The 21875-nt window shown below is 33.5% G+C and overlaps 3 protein-coding genes across 3 annotated transcripts; 1 reads left to right on the top strand and 2 right to left on the bottom strand.

Moving 5' to 3' along the window:
• Positions 1 to 4252: 4252 nt before the first annotated feature.
• On the top strand, positions 4253 to 7497 carry LOC108206931 (uncharacterized). The gene is made up of 3 exons (XM_017377369.2): positions 4253 to 5363; positions 5969 to 6152; positions 6771 to 7497. Exons 1-3 carry the CDS (start codon positions 4830 to 4832, stop codon positions 7238 to 7240), a joined length of 1188 nt encoding a protein of 395 aa, XP_017232858.1. The 5' UTR covers positions 4253 to 4829; the 3' UTR covers positions 7241 to 7497.
• Positions 7498 to 9499: 2002 nt separating this feature from the next.
• Positions 9500 to 10708, bottom strand: LOC108207743 (ethylene-responsive transcription factor ERF024). Its single transcript, XM_017378173.2, has one exon. The coding sequence runs from the start codon at positions 10416 to 10418 to the stop codon at positions 9804 to 9806; it is 615 nt and encodes a 204-aa protein (XP_017233662.1). The 5' UTR covers positions 10419 to 10708; the 3' UTR covers positions 9500 to 9803.
• Positions 10709 to 11928: 1220 nt separating this feature from the next.
• Positions 11929 to 21648, bottom strand: LOC108210187 (25S rRNA (cytosine-C(5))-methyltransferase NSUN5). Its single transcript, XM_017381469.2, has 13 exons — positions 21261 to 21648; positions 20090 to 20148; positions 18495 to 18545; positions 18142 to 18271; positions 17348 to 17433; positions 16329 to 16427; positions 15641 to 15694; positions 15381 to 15525; positions 15027 to 15088; positions 14641 to 14728; positions 13852 to 13932; positions 13179 to 13340; positions 11929 to 12457 (listed from the first exon to the last, which is right to left on the bottom strand). The coding sequence occupies exons 1-13, from the start codon at positions 21472 to 21474 to the stop codon at positions 12183 to 12185; spliced, it is 1506 nt and encodes a 501-aa protein (XP_017236958.1). The 5' UTR covers positions 21475 to 21648; the 3' UTR covers positions 11929 to 12182.
• Positions 21649 to 21875: the final 227 nt, after the last annotated feature.

Raw genomic sequence — 21875 nt, 5'->3', positions numbered from 1 at the left:
TCTTCTTTTTTCCTTTATAGTTGATTGAAGAGTATATATATTTATCACCATCTTCGATAAACTTTGAAATTTTAGTATTTTATTGATCCGAGAAGAGGGGTATCCGATAAATTACTTCTGTCACTCATAAATTGAAATACTCCTAAAGAATATCGGCCAGATTGTAGTGTTAGGAATTGCTTGAGAATATTACGAGTTTTGCAATATTAAAATTTTAGTTGAGGGTATTTATAACAATTTATGCATTTAAGACAATTTGTTTATGGATAAGATAATGTGGGACTAGAATTAAATACCTGCCCCGAGAAGCATGGAAAGCAAGACAAGCCCAGCCACATGATTTATTTAGTTGTTCCATCATTAACAAAGCAATATCTTCTGCTTGAGAAATATCTTGAGCTGGAAACACAACAAGTATCATTTGGACTTGCAAGTTGAACTCCCGCGTGCGATGGTTGGCAGACAACTTTGAGCTAAATTTCGGTGGAGAGGGCAAACAACCTACCAACACTAATTAATCGGTCGTATTATAGCCCCGTACACAACGCTTATCTGCTTATAAAGGGAAAAGAACTTATATTAACTCTTTAAGAAAAACTTTTCCGTATTCATTCTAACTTATACTCCCTCCATCCCCCTGAGTAGTATACACAGGGGGACGGGACGCGACACGTACTTTAATACTCCTGTAAATTGTAGTTGTGTAATTTATTTTTAATTTTTTTTTTTCTGAATTAAAGTTTGGATGTTATATTTTTATTCAGAAAAAGAAAATCTCAAAAATAAGTTACAGAACTATATTTTATAAGAGTATTGAAATGCGTGTCGAACAGTTGAAAAGAAACGTATACAATTAAATGGGACAGAGGGAGTACAACTTATATACAGTAATATCGTGTAAATATATAATCTCTTTTTATAATAAATTATAGCCAAGAATAATTTTTTTATTATGAAATTTTATACTTTTTTAAGTACATTTTATAAATATCTCTATATAATAAAATAGTTTAATATTATATGTATACTCATACAAAATACAAAATACAGATATATATTATATAAAAGTTTAAAATGAGTTAGTCAATTTATTTATTATTTTAACATTATATGTTATAATAATCTTATTGTTCAGCTAAAACGACTTTCTATAACTTACAAATTATTAATGGCTAATATATTTTAATTTTTTTTATATTTCTTTCATATTTATGTATTTATTATGTAAATAAATATTATTTTTCCAAGTTTATGATAAAAAATTCAAATTCATATATTGAGTATATAGTAAATTTTCTTAACTAGTTTTAAATACTATAACTTATATGTTAACTTCTGTTTAAAATAAATTTCTTATAACTTATACTAAATTTAATATTATATCAATTTAAAATTTTTAACTAGAATTTTGATTATTCGTTAGGGTTAATATTTTATTGTCATGTTCGCCCTGCAAAGTTAATTCTATGGGTCATTATCACTTTTATAATACTCCCTCCGTCCTTATTTATCTGTCCATTTTGGAAGTAAAAATTTGTCCCTATTTATCTGTCCATTTATACTTTCAAAACTAATTTAATGATAGTTTTTCAAATATATCTCCATAATTTCAATTTTCAAGGCTTGACTTATTTAAAACTTGGTTGAATTCATGTTTTCAAGACATAAATTAGGGGTATTCCACCATTTTCAAGATATTAATTAGAGGTATTTAATGAAAAAGTTCATACAATCAATTATTCCTTGATATGTGTTTTTTTTTTCAAAATGGACAGATAAAAAGGGACGGAGGGAATACTATTTTCCAGGTGAAATACATGATACTAAAGTCTAAGAGTCTGTTTGTCTGGGCTTAAACCCCGGATTTTAAATCAACTCTGGTTTTAAACTAAAAAATGTCTGTTTGTGTAATAAGCCAGAAGTCGGCTTAAAGTCAGAAACAAGCCAGAAACTGACTTAAAATCAGAAGTTAGTTTGAGGTACTTTTTTCAGTGACTAATTTTTTTTTGAACTTTTTATTGATAAAAATTACTCCTAGGTCATAAATTACTCATAAATCATTTTTATTGCTATCATTATATTTTTAATAACTCATAAGTCATTAATAAGTCAAAATTACTCCAAACAGACATTTTAATTTTTAAACTCTCAGCTTATCAAATAAGTCACGTTAAGTCATAAGTTCAGCCAAACGGGCTCTAAGTCTGGGTGATTTTTATAATACTGTTATCCAGGTGATTTTTGTAATATTATTTTTGAAATATAAGGACTCGGAGACTCTCCAACTTTACTCTATATAATGAATTATGAATACATCTCATATACATGTCAATATAAAAAAATTCAAAAGATAAAGAGGGATGGAAAAGTATATTTTAAATCTAAGTCTTATTGCTAGCACGAGGATGTTATTGTCTCCTACGAGAAGGACCTGTGTGTATAGAATGCTATTCTGGCAACGTTTTTGTGGGCATCCTATTGTTTTTAGGCAGTTTAAAGTATTGTTTAGCGGCGTGGTGCTAACAAAGTGTTACAAGAAAGCCAAATAGAGAGAGCAAGATACTCCTTTGTTTTAATGATATGTTTAGTGTAAAAATATGATATGTTCTTTAATGCAAAAAAATCTTTAGCAAAAAAAAAAAAAATATGATATGGGATCCATAATTAGCTACGCTCTTGTCTCATTCTACTGTATATAAACAATGGAACTAAACGCCAGTGGAGTCATCAAGCTGGTTTCAGGTGCTTTGCATATCAACAAACAACAATAATTTGCAAGTCTAACGTGGTACATGTCTAGTCGTGCATATAGTACTGTAATAGTGGATCTTTAGTAATCATAAATGAGTGTCGGAATCCTATGAACACTAGCATCAGCGTCACCAGAATTCAGAAAGACGCGGGACAGAATTAATCAATAACGAGTAACCTTTTCTTCATAAATCATATAATTCCTTTGCTGATTTTTTAGGATGAAAATATGAAATAAAAAACTTAAGAACCGAAATGAAATAAATTAATGATTTTCAGCTCATCAGCATGGGTGACGTGATTCCTCCTGATTTTGAAGCGGAAGGAGCAGAATGTACGAGTAGAATCCTATGCAGAGAATAGAGATTTAATGCCCAACAAACACATGGAAAGTAGGACCCATGACGACAATGGAGGAGCTAGGGCCTACAAAGCTCCGGCCGTCATCTGCCTCCACGACGGCATAGACAGTAGAATCACAATTCACCAATGGCCTGTCAATGTACGTCTGTGTGCTATCGCAATGTCTAATTTTTCAAATTAAAGTAAATTTGTACGAGCGCTCACTTCGTATCCGCTGTTGCCTTGTGAATTTCTGGTTTACATACGCTGGAGGCTGGAGCTCCCTTCTGCAGCTGTCAAACTAAACAACAAAAATTAACAATCATTGACACTGAATCACACTCACTTGAGAAAATATAGTATCACTAGTTCACTCATTAGTCATTGCTATTAATCTATATAATCATCTTAAATTTTTAAAAGAACCGGTCATTTATCATGATATCAACAGTCCATGAACCGAGTTCAAAAACCGAGATTATGTAAGATTCGAGATTTGTTAACATCCATGGACAATGTTGTATCCGACAACATATTCATGGATTAAGCAAGTGACACTCTTGAGTCTTGTATCATGGAAACTACTGTTTTCCCTGTTAAGCTGTAGACGTCCAATCGTTGTGTATGTTTCACATGTTGTTATGTTGCAGACACGTATAGGTATAGCGATCATCCAAAAGTGCAATTCAAAAATCAAAATCCGACATCCCCTTCTTAACGTCTCCATCAAACTTTACCAAAAGGTGTTAACAGTCGAATAATCTAGATGAGTGTGATACATTTTTTCTCGATGAATAATTGAATTTACCTGCAATGGCTCAAAGTATATGAACTAGCGTAGGGACATATGGGTTCTCCTAGTGAATATATAGTTTAACATGCATACTTTTATACGTGTTCGAAACTAAAATCAGATGGTTTACAAATTCACAACCGTTCAATATTTTCACTAATATTAAGAAAATGATGATACTATAGTAGGTAGGCACAATAATGGGAGTAGGTAACCACAATAATTGTGTAGATGAAACATGCAGTGGGAAACATTGGATGAAGCACTTAATAAAATGGCATAGTAGATGATGAATTGATGAGGTTATTTCAGTAATGTTAACAGGGGAGTATGAATTGAGGATACAGAGCACATTTGTCCAACAAATATAACCAACTGCAGCGTCATCTGTGGTGCAGCTGCTGCTAGCCTGCTACTAATAGTAATTGCTGCACCAGATGCAATATACATATGATACATATATTTCTCTACTCATAACAAAAGATAAGTTTAGGCTACTCTGTCAAAATTGCACACCCCAAAGCAAGCTTCTCATGTCTTGCTGCACCACTCTTCCTTCCTGCGATTGTTTTCGTATACATACAATGTTACGCTATCAATTCTCCTAAAACTGCAAGTCGGTATAAAAAGGGCTTAACCGAATCATATTATATATATATATTAATATTATCATAAGCACTACACTTGCGACCTGCTGTTAGTAAGAGACAAAATTGAGAAGCAGTACCTAAAAGTGTTGCTGTTAGGCTCTCCCTTTCTCTCACAAAACAGACTAAATGTCTAAATGTGCTAAACTTTTTCACAATCAGGCCTACAAAAACTTTTCACCTGTCCACTCCCAACTCCATGTTTCAAACCTTTACATTTTCAAAACCTAAAGCTCAGACCATATCTTTGTCCTTACAACTCCCAGAGAAAATCACAAAATAAAGAAATAGCGTACATGGCTCATCCGAATCTCTTGCGAGACGTGTTGAGAGAAGATCAAGAACCATTTCAACTCCATCACTACATCGCTGACAAGCATTGTATTAATTTATACAAGCCAACATTTCATCAAACATCATCCTTAAACCTTAACCTCTGCACAAAATCATGCTTCAAGCCACCGCTCTTCCATTCTGCGCGTAAAAGACCATCCAAGCCCCGAACCCGTGCCATAAATATTGGATTCTGTTCGTATTTGAAGAGGCTCTGGGATAAAAACAAGGCCAGAAAATCTAGTGATAAACTGGAAGTAAATAGTGAAGATGCTAGGCTTAGCACTGTGGGATGGTCCGAGAGCAATGAAGGCAAGTCACTGGATATGGAGAGCTCTTCTAGTAGTTCAACATATGATTATGCTGATATACATTCTTGTGAAAATAAATGTAGCTCAAGCCAGCCTTTTTGTTTCGCACTTCAGAGGAGCTCTTATGCTGATCACACACCTGACTTCTTATCTCCGGTCGCCTCCCCAATTTCCCACGATAAACAGGTTTGTACAATTATTACCGGTCATGTTCCGCTACAAATTATCACGTAAGCAGAAATTACCATAGGTTAGTCTAGTTTGTAATTCGAAGACGGAATTAATTGTGTTGGAACCGAATGATTAGTACTAATATGTAATGTGAATTTTGCAACAAAGAAAACTTGGAGTCGGAGTGAGTTAACGTGGTAGTTGTCAGGTGAGTCGACTGTCATTTTAAATCCGTGTCAAGAGGATCTCTATGCGGAGTGTCAGATTTAAAATGACTGTCTTGCCCCACAAAATAAGAAAAATCCAAATAAATAAATGAAGGTGGATTTTGTCATTTGGTGGTTTCGATAGGAGGACCTCTCTGTTTGTTTTGTAGCTGTACCCTTTTTTCTTGACGTCTCTGCTACCAAAATCTTTTCCACTACAGTCATGTCTGTTGAATTATTATTTTTATAAAAGACAAATTTATTTAAAACCCCTGATGATTAAAAAAATATAGGCTACATTAGTTTTTAAGTGGGTGAGTTTCGTAGCTAAACTTAAATTCCATGTTAGTTGTTATACATATTATATTGTTTTTATTTAATTTTTAGTAATCGATCGTGCATGTAATTCAACAGCACAATTATGATGAAGCGGAAAGTTTACAGAAAATTCAAGTAGAAAAGGAAGAGGAAGAAGAAAAAAATCAATGCAGTCCAGTATCTGTACTGGCCCCACCATTCCAAGATGATGATGAACAACACAGAGGAGATGAGGAAGATAGTGAATTTGATACTGAGCGCAGCTACGCAAGTGTGCAAAGTATGTCATCAAATTTTGAATTTTTTCACAGCATCAGTTCTTCATGTTCACAAATTTTGTGTTATTCAGTATTCACAGACATTTCATTTTGTCGTATGCAATCTTCTAGACCTAAATAAATTAAGGGGCCGTTTGGAAACATGCATTTCATTTCAAATGTTGGATTTCAAATGACCGGATTTGAGTTGTCATTTCAAATTCCAGGATTTATACTAACATTTGAATGTGTGGATTTCAAATGAAACCCAAATCCAAATTCCCAAACAAGTTATTTGATCAAATCCAGAATTTCAAATGAAATCCTGGTTCCCAAACAGGGCATAAATGAACTTTAAAATAAATTCTAAAATGATTCGTAGGAACCATTGGATTGACTTTAAAAACAGTCTCGGGTTCAATTTACAGTCCCGTGTGTATTTATGCCTTACTATATTAAAAATCTCAGAGTTTTAAAATTCTCAATTAATTATGATTAATTTAAAAAATATTTTATCGATTTATCCATTGAAAAAACATCTGATAATTAATCATCAATAAATCCTGAATTTGTGGGTCAATCGATTAGTTCCGGTTCCGTAAACACGTTGGCTAGTAAAGTTTTTATCAAAATTTTGACAGGGCTGCGCAGGTTTCAGAGAGTGGCAGAGTTGGATCCGGTGGAGCTGGAAAAAACAATGTTGGAAGATGGCGATGAAATAGTGGTCATAGTGGAAGAACAACTACACAATCATGTCAACTACCCAGAATCTTTCGACATGGAAGAAAATGTTAATGAGGTTGTTAGACAAGTGTTGAGCAGATCAAAGCAGTACGATGAAAACAAGATATCCTCAGACGTGAGACAGCTGCTCTTACAACTCATCGATGAAGAGAAAAAGAGTGGACCGGATGTAGTAGTGAGTAGGGTGTGTAAGAGGTTAAATGAATGGAAACAAGTGAAATCGAACACCATTGATATGATGGTGGAGTTGGACTTGAGAAAAGATGTTGATGTTTGGAAGCTGTACGAGGAGGAGGTACGAGATAAGCTGGCTAGGGAAATTGAGTCTGCCATCTTTGGCTTACTGCTGGAGGAATTAGTTTTCTAGTTGGAAGAACAAGTCTCTCTGTGGTAAGTTAGTTTTAATGCAGATAATTTTTGTCCGTTCATTTATTCCATGAACCGGGGGTCTGAAATTAAGTCTTGATTAGTGAGAGGTAGCTAGGTAGATTAGTGCAATGAAATGCATCTCTTGTGATGTGAATATATCTGTAAAAACTCTCTACTTTGGCAATGTAACTATTTAAGTAGCTAAAATACATGCATGGAAACAACAATATTATGTAACAAAATACCATTCACTAATTTATTATTTTGATACATGCAAATTACTGCCAGAAAAAAAACTGATAAAAGGTTACACTGTACCGGTATATATAAAAAAGGTAAAATCCCATCATAGGTGATGGTGGTGTTTACTGTTTAGACATGTTTTTAAGCTCTATGGGTCATTTATAGTTAAGGGCCTCCAGTTTTTGTTCATAAGTCAAAATTTGAGAAATTATAAATCCTGACTTCTTTCACCACTTGGTCATTTTATTTTACAAAAATATATGATGTTTATAAAAGTTAATATATAATATTTATTATTACATTATTGTTTTCTATTTGATAAATAGATTATCAGTAAATTGATGAATCAAAAATTATTTTTTATTTATATATAATTCAAATAATGAGCAACTATTTCTAAATTAAGCCGAGCCCGTAAAATGCGGAGCGCCCGCATGTGGAAAAGCAGGGACTTTACATAAGAAACTTGTGAATTAGCAGAAACACCAAGAACAAATAAAGCCAAACTGTACAGCTAATCTCACAGCCCGCAACTGGGCTCGGCAGGACCCTATTTGAGTACTACTCTTGTACATTAGTACTGGACTCGCTCATTTTGAATTTTGATCTATTGATTGAAATGGACAGTAGTCTTTATAGACTACTGGGCCTGGACTCGCGGCCTTGTCAATTACTCCCTCCGTCCCAATCAATTCTATACAGTTTCCTTTTTGGGATGTCCTATCATTTCTATACATTCCCAAAATAGCAACTTTTTATAATATAAAACACTACTCCACCCACTACATTCTCCCACTATCTCCATTCTATAATAATAAAAACACTATTACACCCACTACTTTCCTCCACTACCTCAAATCTATTATTAAAAAATATGTGGATCCCACCATTTTACCCACTTTTCATCTAACTTTACTCATTTCTTACATTTTTTTTCTTGGTCTCCGTGTCCAATCCCAATGTATATAATTCATTGGACAGAAGGAGTATATTGTAAACTGAAACTGAGCCAATACCTTTTACGATACACATCTGTGTCCTAGTCCGATGCAGTCATTATGAGAACATAAGAGTATTATATTAGTTAGAGTATTGTTGTGTACGGAGCTTTATTTTTAAATAGTTACGAGAGCCGAAATGCTCAAAGTCCTGATTTACAAAAATTCAACCGCAGCAAAGTCTTAGAAGTCATGAGTTTGATTTCATTGCTAATTAGTACATCATGGACTAAATATTAACTTAATAAAATAACAAGTAGATTAAGAGAACCCAATTTCTCACCAAAGGTAGAACGTCAGCGTCGCATCTTCAGAAATGGCACTTGAGATTGTCTCCCCCACTCGCTCACTGACACGTGTCATATGAGAGGGACACATCAACAGTAGTAAATCGCTCCACTTTTTCTTCTGTATTAAAATATTAACTTCTCTATGCTGCTAACTTTTGTAGTTCATGATGATTTGTTGTACACTTGACCCTACTTAAGATCAAATTAAGATCAAAGCCTAAATAAATTATACTCGTAGTTGACATCTACTTGGAAGATGTTTATATTGTGCGTCTAAATGTCTGTTCCATTAGTATTGTGGAGATGCAACCAAACCCTAGCTACCTAGTTATATAAAAACCATACATGTACTCTGATAAATTTTATTCGACGAACAAAAAAGAACATCTCCGCGGTTACAGCTAGCTCCATGCATGATGGTTACAACAGCATCGCATATATATCTAATGATACGTGTGTGTTAAAATATATTACCTTGTACCTTCATTTCTGCCAAGACTGTATCGTTCCGTTTACAGATGCGTATATGAGATTTACCGCCTATACATATATGTCCTCAATGCAAAAATGCTGAAATATACTGTATTCATTTTTCTTTTATATGGAACATCGAGAATTCGAATTTTATTAGAAAAATGTGTGAATACTATCAACCGGAGGATTAGTTCACTTAAGGTTTTAATTTTAAAGAACTTGTTTGATACAAATAATCTTATTGTGTTCGTCATTTCAATTTCTTTCATTCGCAGAGACCACACCCTTTCTAGAAATTAAAACCAGTAATGCAGAGAATCAAACCAAACATAAGTATCCGATATATCCATCGGAAGTAAAGTCCACGGATCCCGTAGAAAGAAGGCATAACAAGGTAAAACATACAGTCATTTGATCTATCCTTGCTCCAAAGAGTGGACAATCAAATCCCGTAACAAACCCTGCTAATTAAAAACGAGCATATACATATGCTTCCAGGTTTTATATATTCATATACGGTACTTATATATTAGCCGGTGACTTGCGAAGAAAATAGTTATGGATAGTTCCAGAGGTTGTCTCCTGCATAGTCTGGATCGAAATCAGCTTCCACATTCATTCTTGGAGGGCTCAGAAGCATTCCATGCGCCATATTGACGAGAATATTCGGCATATCGAATATCATATCCTCATCAACGAAGTTATTATCATGATCTACTCGACTTGCAATAACATTATTATTCGTATTAATATTCGGATCGGCTATCATCGCCCTTGTATTAGTAGTCCTGTCAACTCCGCGAAATGTGTCAACAGCCGCCCCAGCGGCTGAAGCCGCAATGGCTGCAGCTGCTTGGATGTCACGCGGGGAAGCTGACGCGGGTACCGGCAAGGAAGAGGCCGAGTCGGGAAAGTTCAACTCGGCGTCTTTGCCTTTTAAGGCAAGGGCTGCCACGTCATATGCCACCGCAGCCATTTCAGCCGACGAAAATGTGCCTAGCCATATTCGGTTAGGCGAGCGCGGCTCACGGATTTCAGATACCCATTTTCCGCTCCCACTTTTCCTACGCCTCACACCGCGATAAACCGGGTGTCTCCCGGAAGACGGAGAGCCCGAACCGGGAGGCGAGGAATTGTTGGCATCAAAGCTGCTGCTAGAATATCGTTCCATTTATAGATATTTGCCAAGGAACGGAGGAGTTGGATGAAGCTTAGCATGGTGATTGATTCCATTTATGGGGATGGGATTACAAGGGTTTTGGAGTAGTGAATTGTAAGTGGAGAGTGCAGACCAGTTGGGTGATGAACTGGGTGTTTTAGGGTTTGAGGTGTAAACCAGTTTTTAGTTGGAAGCAGCAGAAGCTACGGCAGGAGATAAGCACACTCACAACAATACAGTTTGGATCCCAACTAATTAATTAATAGTCGCCAGTAAGGCAGTAATTTCAGATAATGACATGCATTGCTTAGATGTTACCTCAACTTAATTCGCTTTCAGAGTTTTTCTTCAGTATCCCCTCTGTCCCTTGTAGTGTTTTTTGAGCTTTGACACTCATTTTAGGATTTTTCTGACATAGATTATTTTTTTTAAAAATTGTGTGAATAAAAATTTATATGTTTATACAAAAAATTCAAAAAATATATTATAAATTTTTATTTATATATATATATATATATAAATTAAAATACGTATCAACCAATAAAAAAAACCGTAAAAATGAAAGGGATGGAGTGAGTATTTAACTATATCATCCATAACCATGGGTTCCAGTGCACGAGATGTATTATGATTATATATGATATAAAATATTCAGTAATTTGTAACTGTATAACTAGGTGTATGTCATGGAATTAATTCTAAAAAAAATATAAATCCAATTTATTGTACAACTTATATATTGAATTATTCAATATATACTAAAAATACTAATTTGCTAAGCAAATATCATTTATTTAATTAAAATATTACAACTCAAGTAAAACATATTTCTACATGCAACATGTTACTACTTACTAGTAGCTGCTTGCTAACATAAGTTGGTTTAGAAAATGCATGCGTACAGAATTCTTGAGGTTGACCGTATGTTATGTCCTAATTAATAATATGTTATCATAGAATAAATATCAAAAAATTTTAGGTATATATAATTCAATTTTTATTATATAAACATAATCTTATAATTTTTTGTATTGATATATAGAATAATAATAATAATATAGTATTAATATTATAAAAAATAAATTTTTAAATGAAAAAGAAAAAAAATCACTAAAATAAATTAAGATTTTCAACTTCTATGCTTACACGTTAGACTTGAAATTTTCAACACACCGTATATATAAACCGAGAACACACCTGATACCGACCCTTTTTAACTAGTAGTACCACTTTTTAACTATGTACTATCATATATTATTGTCGTCCACTTTCGTTTTATCTAGTAGAGATTGTTATGCACTACTCTATTCGATCTGAATCCCAGATTATTATGGTGGAGCAACTATGTTCGATCAGAATCCCAGATTACTACTGCTAAGCAACTCTTCCATTTGCCTGTAGTAATTTTCAATGCAGCTTTATAACAGTTATATCTTGAATCACTGCTTAATTTTATTAAAAGTCCAAAAGATTATTAAATGTAGAGACCATCTTCATTTTTCTATAATACAATGGTATCAGGTGAGAAATATTACAAGATTCTCTATAAAAGAACTAAAAATAATAATTAGTTCATAATCTTTTGAATTCACAATAATTAGAATAGTCCAAAAACTATAATTACTTCAACCAACCTATCCTAGGGATATAATGCTCACAATACCACATGGATTGGTTCCAAGATAAAAAAGTTACTACTCGGTCAAGTTACCCATAATGGAGATCCCCGACTCGGCAAGAAGAAGAATAAGTAGTAGTGTTCTAAATGTTGGTATTCTATTCAACTTTTTTGTTCACCACATCGAAGTAAGGGTTTAACAATATCCTGGACATTCTTAGGGACATTCTGGGAAAGAAACAAGAAGAGCGTAATCTACTTTTATTTATAGTTTTCACCTTTCTCTCAGATATTTTGCAAGGTACCGCAGGATTGTGGCAGCTGCCAATTTCTTTTTGTTGGTGCGGTTCTGACTGATGGATGCTTCTCACAAATAGTGCAATGAAGAAGCCTTCCTTGTCCTCCACAGGGTCAGCACGAAGCAAATGTTTAGCTGTGAATTAGTAACTAGAATGTTAGAAAAGGTTAAAGCAGGTCAAACAGTTTCAGATTTCCATTCTAAATGAGTAATATGTCAAACACTTTCCAATAATATGTGAAACTAAAAGTGGGATTAGTCACCAGCAGTGAGTTAAGATCCAATTGAGCACCTAAATGCCTTAAGCAGCCAAACCGGTCAAAATTTTGGTAGAGGACCTCATAGACTGGTTTCCTCAGTCAAGTATCTAGAATAGTCCCATTAACTTTAACTCTCCCAGAAATACAAAACTTGTAACATAAATGTTAGCCACATCTGCTATTTATCATTTAGTAAATTAGAACAGCTGACGAATCTCATGTATGATATGGAAGGCTTTTTATCTGAAGAAGAAACCAATCGTCAAAGAGTAGCAGATATACCCATCCTTTTTCTTCTTTTTTTTATATAGTGCTGGTAGAATGGTTCGGGATTTATAGAGGTACTCTCCATTCTCCAATGTTAACTCTCTGTCACTTTCTTCACTTGGAAAACTGAAAAACTAATAAAATTGTATATAAAAGGCTTTCTAAGATCATCCCGCTTTCAACGTCACTGGTAGACTCCAATATGGAGTTCTGCTTTTAAGTTGATCTATATTAATGACAGAAACCTCTTCAGAATATGAATACCTCACACATATATTACAGCTTCTCAGGGAAGAAGATAAGGTCAACCATTAATAAAAAACACTCACATTGTTCAATAACAGGAAGACCACGTCGAGTCCACTGCGGGAATGGTGTGCCCAGTTCAAAACCTTGCGAAATAGCAAGAGGAAGCACAGAATTGATCACGTCTTCATTCTCGATTTGGTGGATGGAACAGGTGCTATATACAACTCTTTCAACTCCTGGGACTACAGAAATAAACAAATATCAGTGTGTACACAAAGCTTTGACCTATATAAGTTGCAGCTAATTCGAAACAACCAGACCTGCGTCAACAAGCTCTCCAACAAATTTCAGAAGGTACAAGAAGATGATTTTAATTTTGATAAAACAATAAACATACTATTTATCCTCATATAATAAGTTTTAATATCCCTAGTTACTACAATGGGCAGAATATACTTTTCAATGCATGAATACAGTTTACAGGTAGTGTTTTCTACCAACAGAGTGCCGAAGCTTGTCAACTGTATTCAATCTGGCAGAATGTGGAGGGAGTCGTTATGACTGGTAAATTTATATTAAAACAGTTAATACATTTAAATATTCATATTGTTGGTAGAAAAAGAGCAAGCATATCCTTAACATACTTCTTAGGGCATGAAATGTAAAACAACTTCAGGAGAACACAAGGCAAGTAAAATATCCGTGAATATATAAACTTACAAGATAATGCATGTTCTAGATATATAAACTTACAAGATAATGCATGTTCTAGAGCCATTTTCTGGAATGCAGCAAGTTTTGTTAGCCTGTGTATTTCACCTGGATCAACATGGCCTACAAAAAGAAGAAAGATGAGAATTAGAATATAAAGGAATCACTAAAGAGCCACACAAACATATACATATTGAAATTAGGGCATACTACAAGACTGCTAGAAGTCAAATATTAGAACTACCTCCGTTTCAAATTACATAACCTGTTGTGACTTTTTTCTGGCCAAATTGAGCAATTTTTTACTGAAATTTACATATATTATATAAATGAAAAATCATAAAAATATACATAATTTACATCCGAATGTGTTTTTCAGAATTCTAATATTATATATAAGAAATAAAGTATAGTAAAATTCAGTCACAGTTGGGTCAATTTGACCAAATAAAAGTCAAAACTGGACATGTATTTTGGAACAGGAGTACCACTACTGTGTCAGTAGCTTTTTACTCATCTTTCTTTCTTTTGTTTTTAATTATCAATATCTAAGAACCAATTGAGTAAAACTAGGTTTGTACCTTAACTAATACGACGAAGAAACTAAAGTACCTATCTAGGAACTCATCGCCTTTTATAAAATGTAAATATCAAAGACTAGACATCCTCTAAGGTTGTATATCAAGTCTACATATATACAGCAGAAAACAATAAGAAGATAAAAACAGACATTGTCCAGTTAGCCTGGGCCGCCGACTTGTATAATTCTCAAGTAAAGCAACACATATGCAAACTAGCGCAAGACTTGTCAAAGAAGTATGCAAAAGTTACCCGGTTGGTAAGATGGAAGCAGGTGATCTAGTCTGTCTACAGCAGTCCCAGATCCAGAACAAGAAGGATCTACGAGTATTCCACGAACCTGCAAATTGAGCATTCCTTAGCTTGTCAATAAAAACCAGGAACTCGAGAATATATGAAAGTGTGTAGACATAGGTTAACTTGTCCTCATATTACACAAGCGTAAACCATATTATATTTCTTATGTGTATAAGCACGTCAACTTTTATTAATGTTTTGAGTTACTTCATTTAATTTACATATTTTAAACACGTAAGAACCTATAATACAACTGCAACTCACCCTTAAATACAACTGCAACTCAACTAAGGTGACTCTTTCAAGGTTCATACGAGAAAAGAAACACAACTGAAAGTTACCTTTGAGTATGACGGGTCTACTGGACTCAACGTTAAGAAGTCCTCGTGCAGAACTTCCACATCTAGAATCCTGGTTAAGTCATTAATTCTACTCCAATGAAGAGGCAGGCTACTACCAAATGCTAAAAATAAATCATTACACAATGTATTACTTGCATGCACTAGCTTTCCTGAAAATAATTCTGATCCCCGATATTTTGGATACAAATTAATTGTGTGCATATAGTTATTTGGCATGCACACTATATAAATGTGAACAATATTTTTATCTCATACAATTGTATTCCTGAACTAAAAGGCGTCAATAATTCAATTAATAGTAGTTTACAGGATAGACACTCTCTGAAAGGATACTAGTAGCACCAGCCTGCTTGATAGTGTATTCTAGCAGTTTGACCCTCTCTTTATTCTGTTCACAAGCAATTATCTTCCCTTCCCCTCTCATTAAGGCAGCAAGATGAACAGTTTTGTTTCCTGGGGCTGAACATGCATCAAGAACCTTTGGAGAAAAAAGAAATTTGATTAAACCATCATAGGCCTCTGTAGACAACAGAAAAAAGATAACTGATACTGTGAGTCATAACTCAGCCCTGACTGATACAAGTCGAACTCACCTCCCATCCTGGTCTAGGATCAAGGGCTACTGCCACCATAGAACTTGCCTTGCCCTAAAAGAGGAAAAAAAAATTAAGAAGTTATACCAATACCACTATTCTGGATTTATTTTATAAAAAAACCAGCGTATTAATAATGCTAAAAAGGTCGAGAAAAAGGTTGATCATAGGAATATATCCTACTTCTGAAAAGAGAGTCAGCAGAAAATACAATTAAACCGCAATTTTATTCATCACCTAATATAATACAACTCTAATCAATAATGAATATCAAAAGAATTTTTTATATTATGTGGAAACTAAGTGAATTTCTAATGAAAAGAACACTAATTTTTCTATATATTAACTTTCCAATAATAATCTAACACCACAAGATACATGAAACAAATCATTTAATTCTACTAATACCATAATCTATAATCTAAATTTCCTAATAGTCATATCTAAAACTGCTTCTTGTCCAAAATGTAAGTCGCTCGACTTTTTGCACAATCTCTGTGTGCTTTGACTACCATAGCTAATATTGATATTTTTTTTTTTCATTTTTTCTTTTTTTGAATAAAAGTACAATGAATTTTAATTTGGCAAAAAAAATCTTAAATATATTCCTATTTAAAATCTTAAATGTTATTCTGTTCACAAGCAATTATCTTATTCAATTATCATATATGAAGGATACAATTCTTACTTGCAAAAGGACACTTCCATTTTTCACCAAATGATGATCATGCAAATCTGTACCAGGTGGGAGTACTAACAAATCAGGAACCAAGTCATCCTTGTGAACCTGTTGAGCAAGAGAACAATCTAAAAAACAAGTAACAATATAGATAGAATATGAAATGGAATGACAAAAAATATCAAGGAGGCGTGATAGTTTGCCTCCACGGCAAGATTCTTACAAGCAGACAACCATCACCACAAGAGATGAACGAACGTATATGTCAGCTTATAAAGCTCTATGTAAATACTACTGCATGATCATAAACAAAATATATATAAAAGAATAATGTAAATGAAAAAAAGGACTATCAGGCACCTGGCTAGCCAAAATATAATCAGGTGCTAAGTGCTGACAAAATTAATATGAAGTGGAGTTTATTCACGATCTAACACATCCTCATATTTTTTTTTTTTGATAGGGCATAATACCTTTTCAGTTGTCCAGAAAAAAAATAAAAAAAATCATGTATAGTCTCTAGCAAATACTTCGAACATCACACAAGCATTGAGTGGATGAATCCAGAAACTTGCCATTCGAAATAAATAAGATCCTCTTATCATTCGACTCTTCAACAATATGTTATATATGGCATAAAATAACATTAAACATTATAGCGCAATGCACCAAAGGCATTAATATGATTTAATAATCCAAGGAAAGTGAGTGGCATCATTATTACCGCATGCACTATTTATATGATTTTATTATTGCAGGTTTTCAATATTTGGAGAATTAAAAAAATTGAGGATATAGCATGAAACTTTACATATCAAGAATTTCAGAAATTTGCTGAACTTCAATATATTTCATAAGCAAATTACACAAGCATCCATAACTACAAAGAATTCCGCTGTATGGCACAAGCAAGTAGTTATAGTAAGAAGAATTCTGTATTCCAAATAAAGGGAAATGGTCTAGATAATCTAAACATCTGACGTTGATATTGTGTTGTATATTATATTATTATAGTTAGAAGAGAATACCTTGTAATGCTTGCCTAATTCGTCTGAGGCGGCTTCTGTACTCAACTTCAGAGTGTTTACGCGAACATATCGCGGCTTTGATACATCTGCAACAAAATTAATAATAAATAATATTCAGAATGATTGCAACTAATCCAGTAGCAGATTTGATTCCGGACATTGTGGTTTATTGTTAAATGTGTGGTATTGAACTCTTAAGTTATTCTTTGAAGCACAATATAGTTTGTTTTATATATTATTACTGTTTTAAAGGATTACGGAATGATCTAGTGGTAAGACCTATCTCTCTCTTATGAGAGATCAAGGAATTAAAATGGACAAGTTTAGGACATGTTGAAATGGACATGTTCAAGAGAAGTGTTGGAATAGAGATTGTAAACTTGGAGAACAATTATAATTCTCATAGGTAGCCAAGGAAACCACACAAAAAAGAAAAAAGAAACCACAGAATTTTTTTTAAGAGTTCTATTTGAAATATGTACATGCGGGCCTCACGAATTTCACTACATTATTTATTGGTTTTTATCAGAATTAAACATAAAGTGATCTGAAACCGTGTAGCTCCAAGTCTAAACTAATATATCGCTCTGCTATAAACTATACATTCCACCTTAGTATTTTATGGTAGAGTGATTATACTTGTAAATAAAGTAGGGATCTTATATAGTCATCTTGAGTACCAATAACACTAGTTATTGATCAAAAAATCAACCATGTGTGCATGTCCATATCCAATCATAACCCTGTAACCATCTAGCGTATATAGTTGTCTTAGCATGCAATAAATAACCAACCAGGTTGAAGAGCCATCAAGTCCTGTACATTCTTCACCCTATTTCTCACCAAAATCTGAGCAAGAGCTGATAGCAGAGCATCTTTTTTGCGGAGGAGAAACTTTTCAGCATCACCTACCAATGCAACACTCTATGGGGGCACAAGAAAATGACTAAGTAAAACATCATTACATCACGAGACCAGCCATTCCACAATTCACAAGTGTAGTAAGCACACATTTACTTCTATACAAACACACATTTTAAAGAATCACTTCAAGTCCACGACATTAAGCATGGAAAAAAGGCTCCAACTTAATATAACATCCAATATTGTATATGTTTAGCTATGACAATATTGAAAATCTAGTTACCTGGCCAAAGAGAATATCATAAGTAATTAGGTACATTAGCGCTTCTTGCTTCTGCAAAAACACAATCAAAACAGAAAATAGATGTAATGAGCACATGTTGTGCTAATAAAGGCTGTCCATTAACGAGTAAACCCCTTTATTACAAAAAAGAAAAAGGAAAAAGAATACAAGTAAAAATGCAAAATACGCCTTCGTATCATTACCATGTATCAGCCATGTTGTCACTAATGACTGCCCTTATTACAATCAAGTTTAGGGGAATAGGGTAATTAAGTTTTTAACACTGTTAGGGTATACTAAACTATCTGTTTGAAATTTATTTATTTCCGACCATTTTGATTGAGAATCATTTAAATATTCGCTTTGTCTAAAATTATAGATTGTGAACAATTTATTGTGGGATACAGAAGATTAGATTGTTAAATTTTCATATCATATAATAAAGGTTCACAGTCTAAGTGGTGTTAGACAAACACTGGAACTACTGAAGTATTATTTAATAATAGTCTATCTTAATTATTATATAATACTTGTATATTATGTGTATATTGAAGGGGGTCAAAATAATAAAATTGTTCTTCTATTCTGACAAATAAGAAATAAGATTTTATAGTATTATTATTGGTTAGGTTCTTAATCCGGATATAGTCATCGACTTCTGTGTGCAATGCACATGCTTTGATTTATAGTGATGTAATTTATTGTTAATCACAAAATCATGTATTGGGCAATCACATTGCATTTAGAATGGGATATTAAATGTAATTGGAAAGGGTGTCCGAAAATATTCAGGTGATGATGTCCTCTTTAAAGCTCATAAAGATAATTATGCTTTAGTCATATATAGACAGATTTGTTCTTGCATAATTATAAGGTTGAGTGGATGATCAAGGATAAAAAGATATTAATTAAATTATTTGTCAGGAATTAATTTAATTAATGGACATGCGATAAATTCAAAGCAAATAATATTTGAGCCCAATTAATTAATGTAATGCCAAAGTTTGTTCTTGCTACTAATCACTAGACTACCATTGACTAGTATCATACACAATCTATACGTCTTCTTAATTCTCTTCCTCGTTTTTTTTAACAAGCAGTAGGGCTTCAAATATGTAATTAGATATTTCTTAGGCACTCTGTAAAAAAAACTATGATACTTTGTACATTAAGTGAAAAGTGAAAAATAGTGGAGAGGCCACATGGAGCTCCATTGTTCATCTCTAAATGATTGTATATATTATATACTATTCCAAATGATTGTTAGAATTTCACTCTTTCAGCAAACTGGACTTCCAAGAACATTGTGGATTTATCAAAGTAACGAACAGGATAAAATAAGACAGAGAAGGCAATGGTTAACAAATTTTCTTCATGGATGATTCTTCAGATATCTAATTCATAACGTCTTCTCAAGGATCAGGAAACATCTAGTCCATTTAAATTGATAACTTTACTGAAAGAACGATAACAATGAACAAGGTAATAAAGTATGTTATGTGGAAAACTAGAAATAGGAAAACGCAAAAGTTAAAATTACTCTGTTCAGAATTTAAATAACTGCAAATTTAATTGTTTTAATTCTTTTGCGATACCTTCCACTTGCTATTCAGTATGTCAGAAGATTTCAAGATTTCCTTGATGTATGGAAGACCTGTAGAGCATAGAGAGAAAGAGATCCAACACAACTCTTTAAGCACCTATTAATAAATATGACTACACTCACCAGAACAAAAAAAGTCATTAGTGTTTTACTATAGGAGCATACTTTGTTTTATTGAATTTGACATATAGTACTACAATTCGGTGGAGGAACTTTAGGACACCCTTGGGATTAGTCAATGCTATTCACAAGGCAGCAGCTATAACTATATTGTCACTATCTTGCTACAAGTGAATCTCTAGCAAATTTATTGTACGCTATTTGAGTAAAAATAAACATATGTATGGTGTACAATATCCAAGCTTTTCACATTAGCTAATCAAAGTTACTCTGTAACATCCCACATCGGTTAGATAAAAGAGTATTTGGGCCTTTATAAGCACAAGCAAATAACTAATGTATACCAATTTGCTAGCACTTTTGAGCCGACCTGTGGTGGGTTGTTGGGTCCAGTATGCATATAGTTGTGGGTTTGGGATGCTCACTCTTGATAATACTTCCTTTGTCTTTTTTCAATGTCCTGATTACTTTGCTTAAAAAAGTTGGGGCCGGTTTTGTAAGTATTTGTTAGAAGTACTTACAAAACCGTCAAAATCAACTTAACTGGTTTGTTTGTCAAGTAACAACTCATGATGTCAAAGTCACTTACGTATTAAGAAAGGTTTGCTTCAAGTAATTACAAGTCCTAATCGACTTATAACTGACAATCAGTTTACTCTCAGTAATATTGTCAAATAACTACTTCCTACTTAAAACTAGCTCGTTTATCGAATTTTTAAATTGCACTTCAAAAAGGAGGAATGATGTACTTATTTTATCGACTTGGTCCAAAAACTCATATTAAGATCATGCCCTGTAACTTTCAGCCTTTTTTGTTAAATTTAAGTTATACATTACTACTAATTATAAATGTTAAAATAGATGAGTACAGCCGCAATTTACATAAAAATCTACACATATAACACTATCCAGAGACAATGATATCCAAAAGCATAAACTAAAACAACAATCAACTTGAAAATAAAAATAAGTAAATAAGTACAATCAGAAGAAACTTATTTTTAAAAAAAGAGTGAACTGAATAGAGTAAGAAATAAGCATACTCTTAAGAGTTTGACAAACAAGAGCAAAAGTAGCTTTCTTATTGCGCACAGAAGGTTTGAAAACGAGGGATTTAATAGAGGCGACGGCTTGGCGGCGAGCGTCGCCAACGAGAACGGAGTGCAACACCTTGGCCGCCTCTCTCCGAGCAAAGAACGATGACTTCTCGGCGTTGCTCAGCCGCGCCGTTTTCTTCTGCTTCGTCGCCGGCGGCATTCTTGTGTTTGTGTTTGCTTGTTTGGGGCCGCGTGGAGAATATAACCACTACAGCTGGACTACTCAGAGCCCGTTGACCACGATAGGCCCATTAGATTGCCGTATTGCTCGTAGCCGTTGGCCACAATAGACCCATTATATTGCCGTGTTGCTTATAGCCCGTTGGCCACGAATAATAATACGTTTTAATTTTTAATGTTTAAATTAAATTAACATTTGATAAAAAATTTAGAATTACTTTTAATTATTAAAATTCAAAAATTGTTTTAAATAAACTATATATACTTTATGTTTATATATATATATATATATATATATATATATATATAGGGATATGTGTGTATGAATGTATATGTATATATATATATAATATCTAAGCTTTTAAAATTTTAGTTAATTAA

Source organism: Daucus carota, chromosome 2 (assembly GCF_001625215.2).
Source record: "Daucus carota subsp. sativus chromosome 2, DH1 v3.0, whole genome shotgun sequence".
Taxonomy (NCBI): domain Eukaryota; kingdom Viridiplantae; phylum Streptophyta; class Magnoliopsida; order Apiales; family Apiaceae; genus Daucus; species Daucus carota.
This window is presented reverse-complemented; position numbering and strand designations above follow the sequence as displayed.

What these genes read in the sequence shown, in the direction of transcription:
- LOC108206931 (XM_017377369.2), top strand. Translation starts at nt 4,830, where the DNA reads ATGGCTCATCCGAATCTCTTGCGAGACGTGTTGAGAGAAGATCAAGAA. An exon ending in CAATTTCCCACGATAAACAG is followed by an intron (nt 5,364 to 5,968) that starts GTTTGTACAATT and finishes GTAATTCAACAG; the next exon opens with CACAATTATGATGAAGCGGA. An exon ending in CAGCTACGCAAGTGTGCAAA is followed by an intron (nt 6,153 to 6,770) that starts GTATGTCATCAA and finishes AAATTTTGACAG; the next exon opens with GGCTGCGCAGGTTTCAGAGA.
- LOC108207743 (XM_017378173.2), bottom strand. Translation starts at nt 10,418, where the DNA reads ATGGAACGATATTCTAGCAGCAGCTTTGATGCCAACAATTCCTCGCCT.
- LOC108210187 (XM_017381469.2), bottom strand. Translation starts at nt 21,474, where the DNA reads ATGCCGCCGGCGACGAAGCAGAAGAAAACGGCGCGGCTGAGCAACGCC. An exon ending in ATCCTAGACCAGGATGGGAG is followed by an intron (nt 15,526 to 15,640) that starts GTGAGTTCGACT and finishes TTTTCTCCAAAG; the next exon opens with GTTCTTGATGCATGTTCAGC. An exon ending in CAAGCAGGCTGGTGCTACTA is followed by an intron (nt 15,089 to 15,380) that starts GTATCCTTTCAG and finishes CCAGGATTCTAG; the next exon opens with ATGTGGAAGTTCTGCACGAG.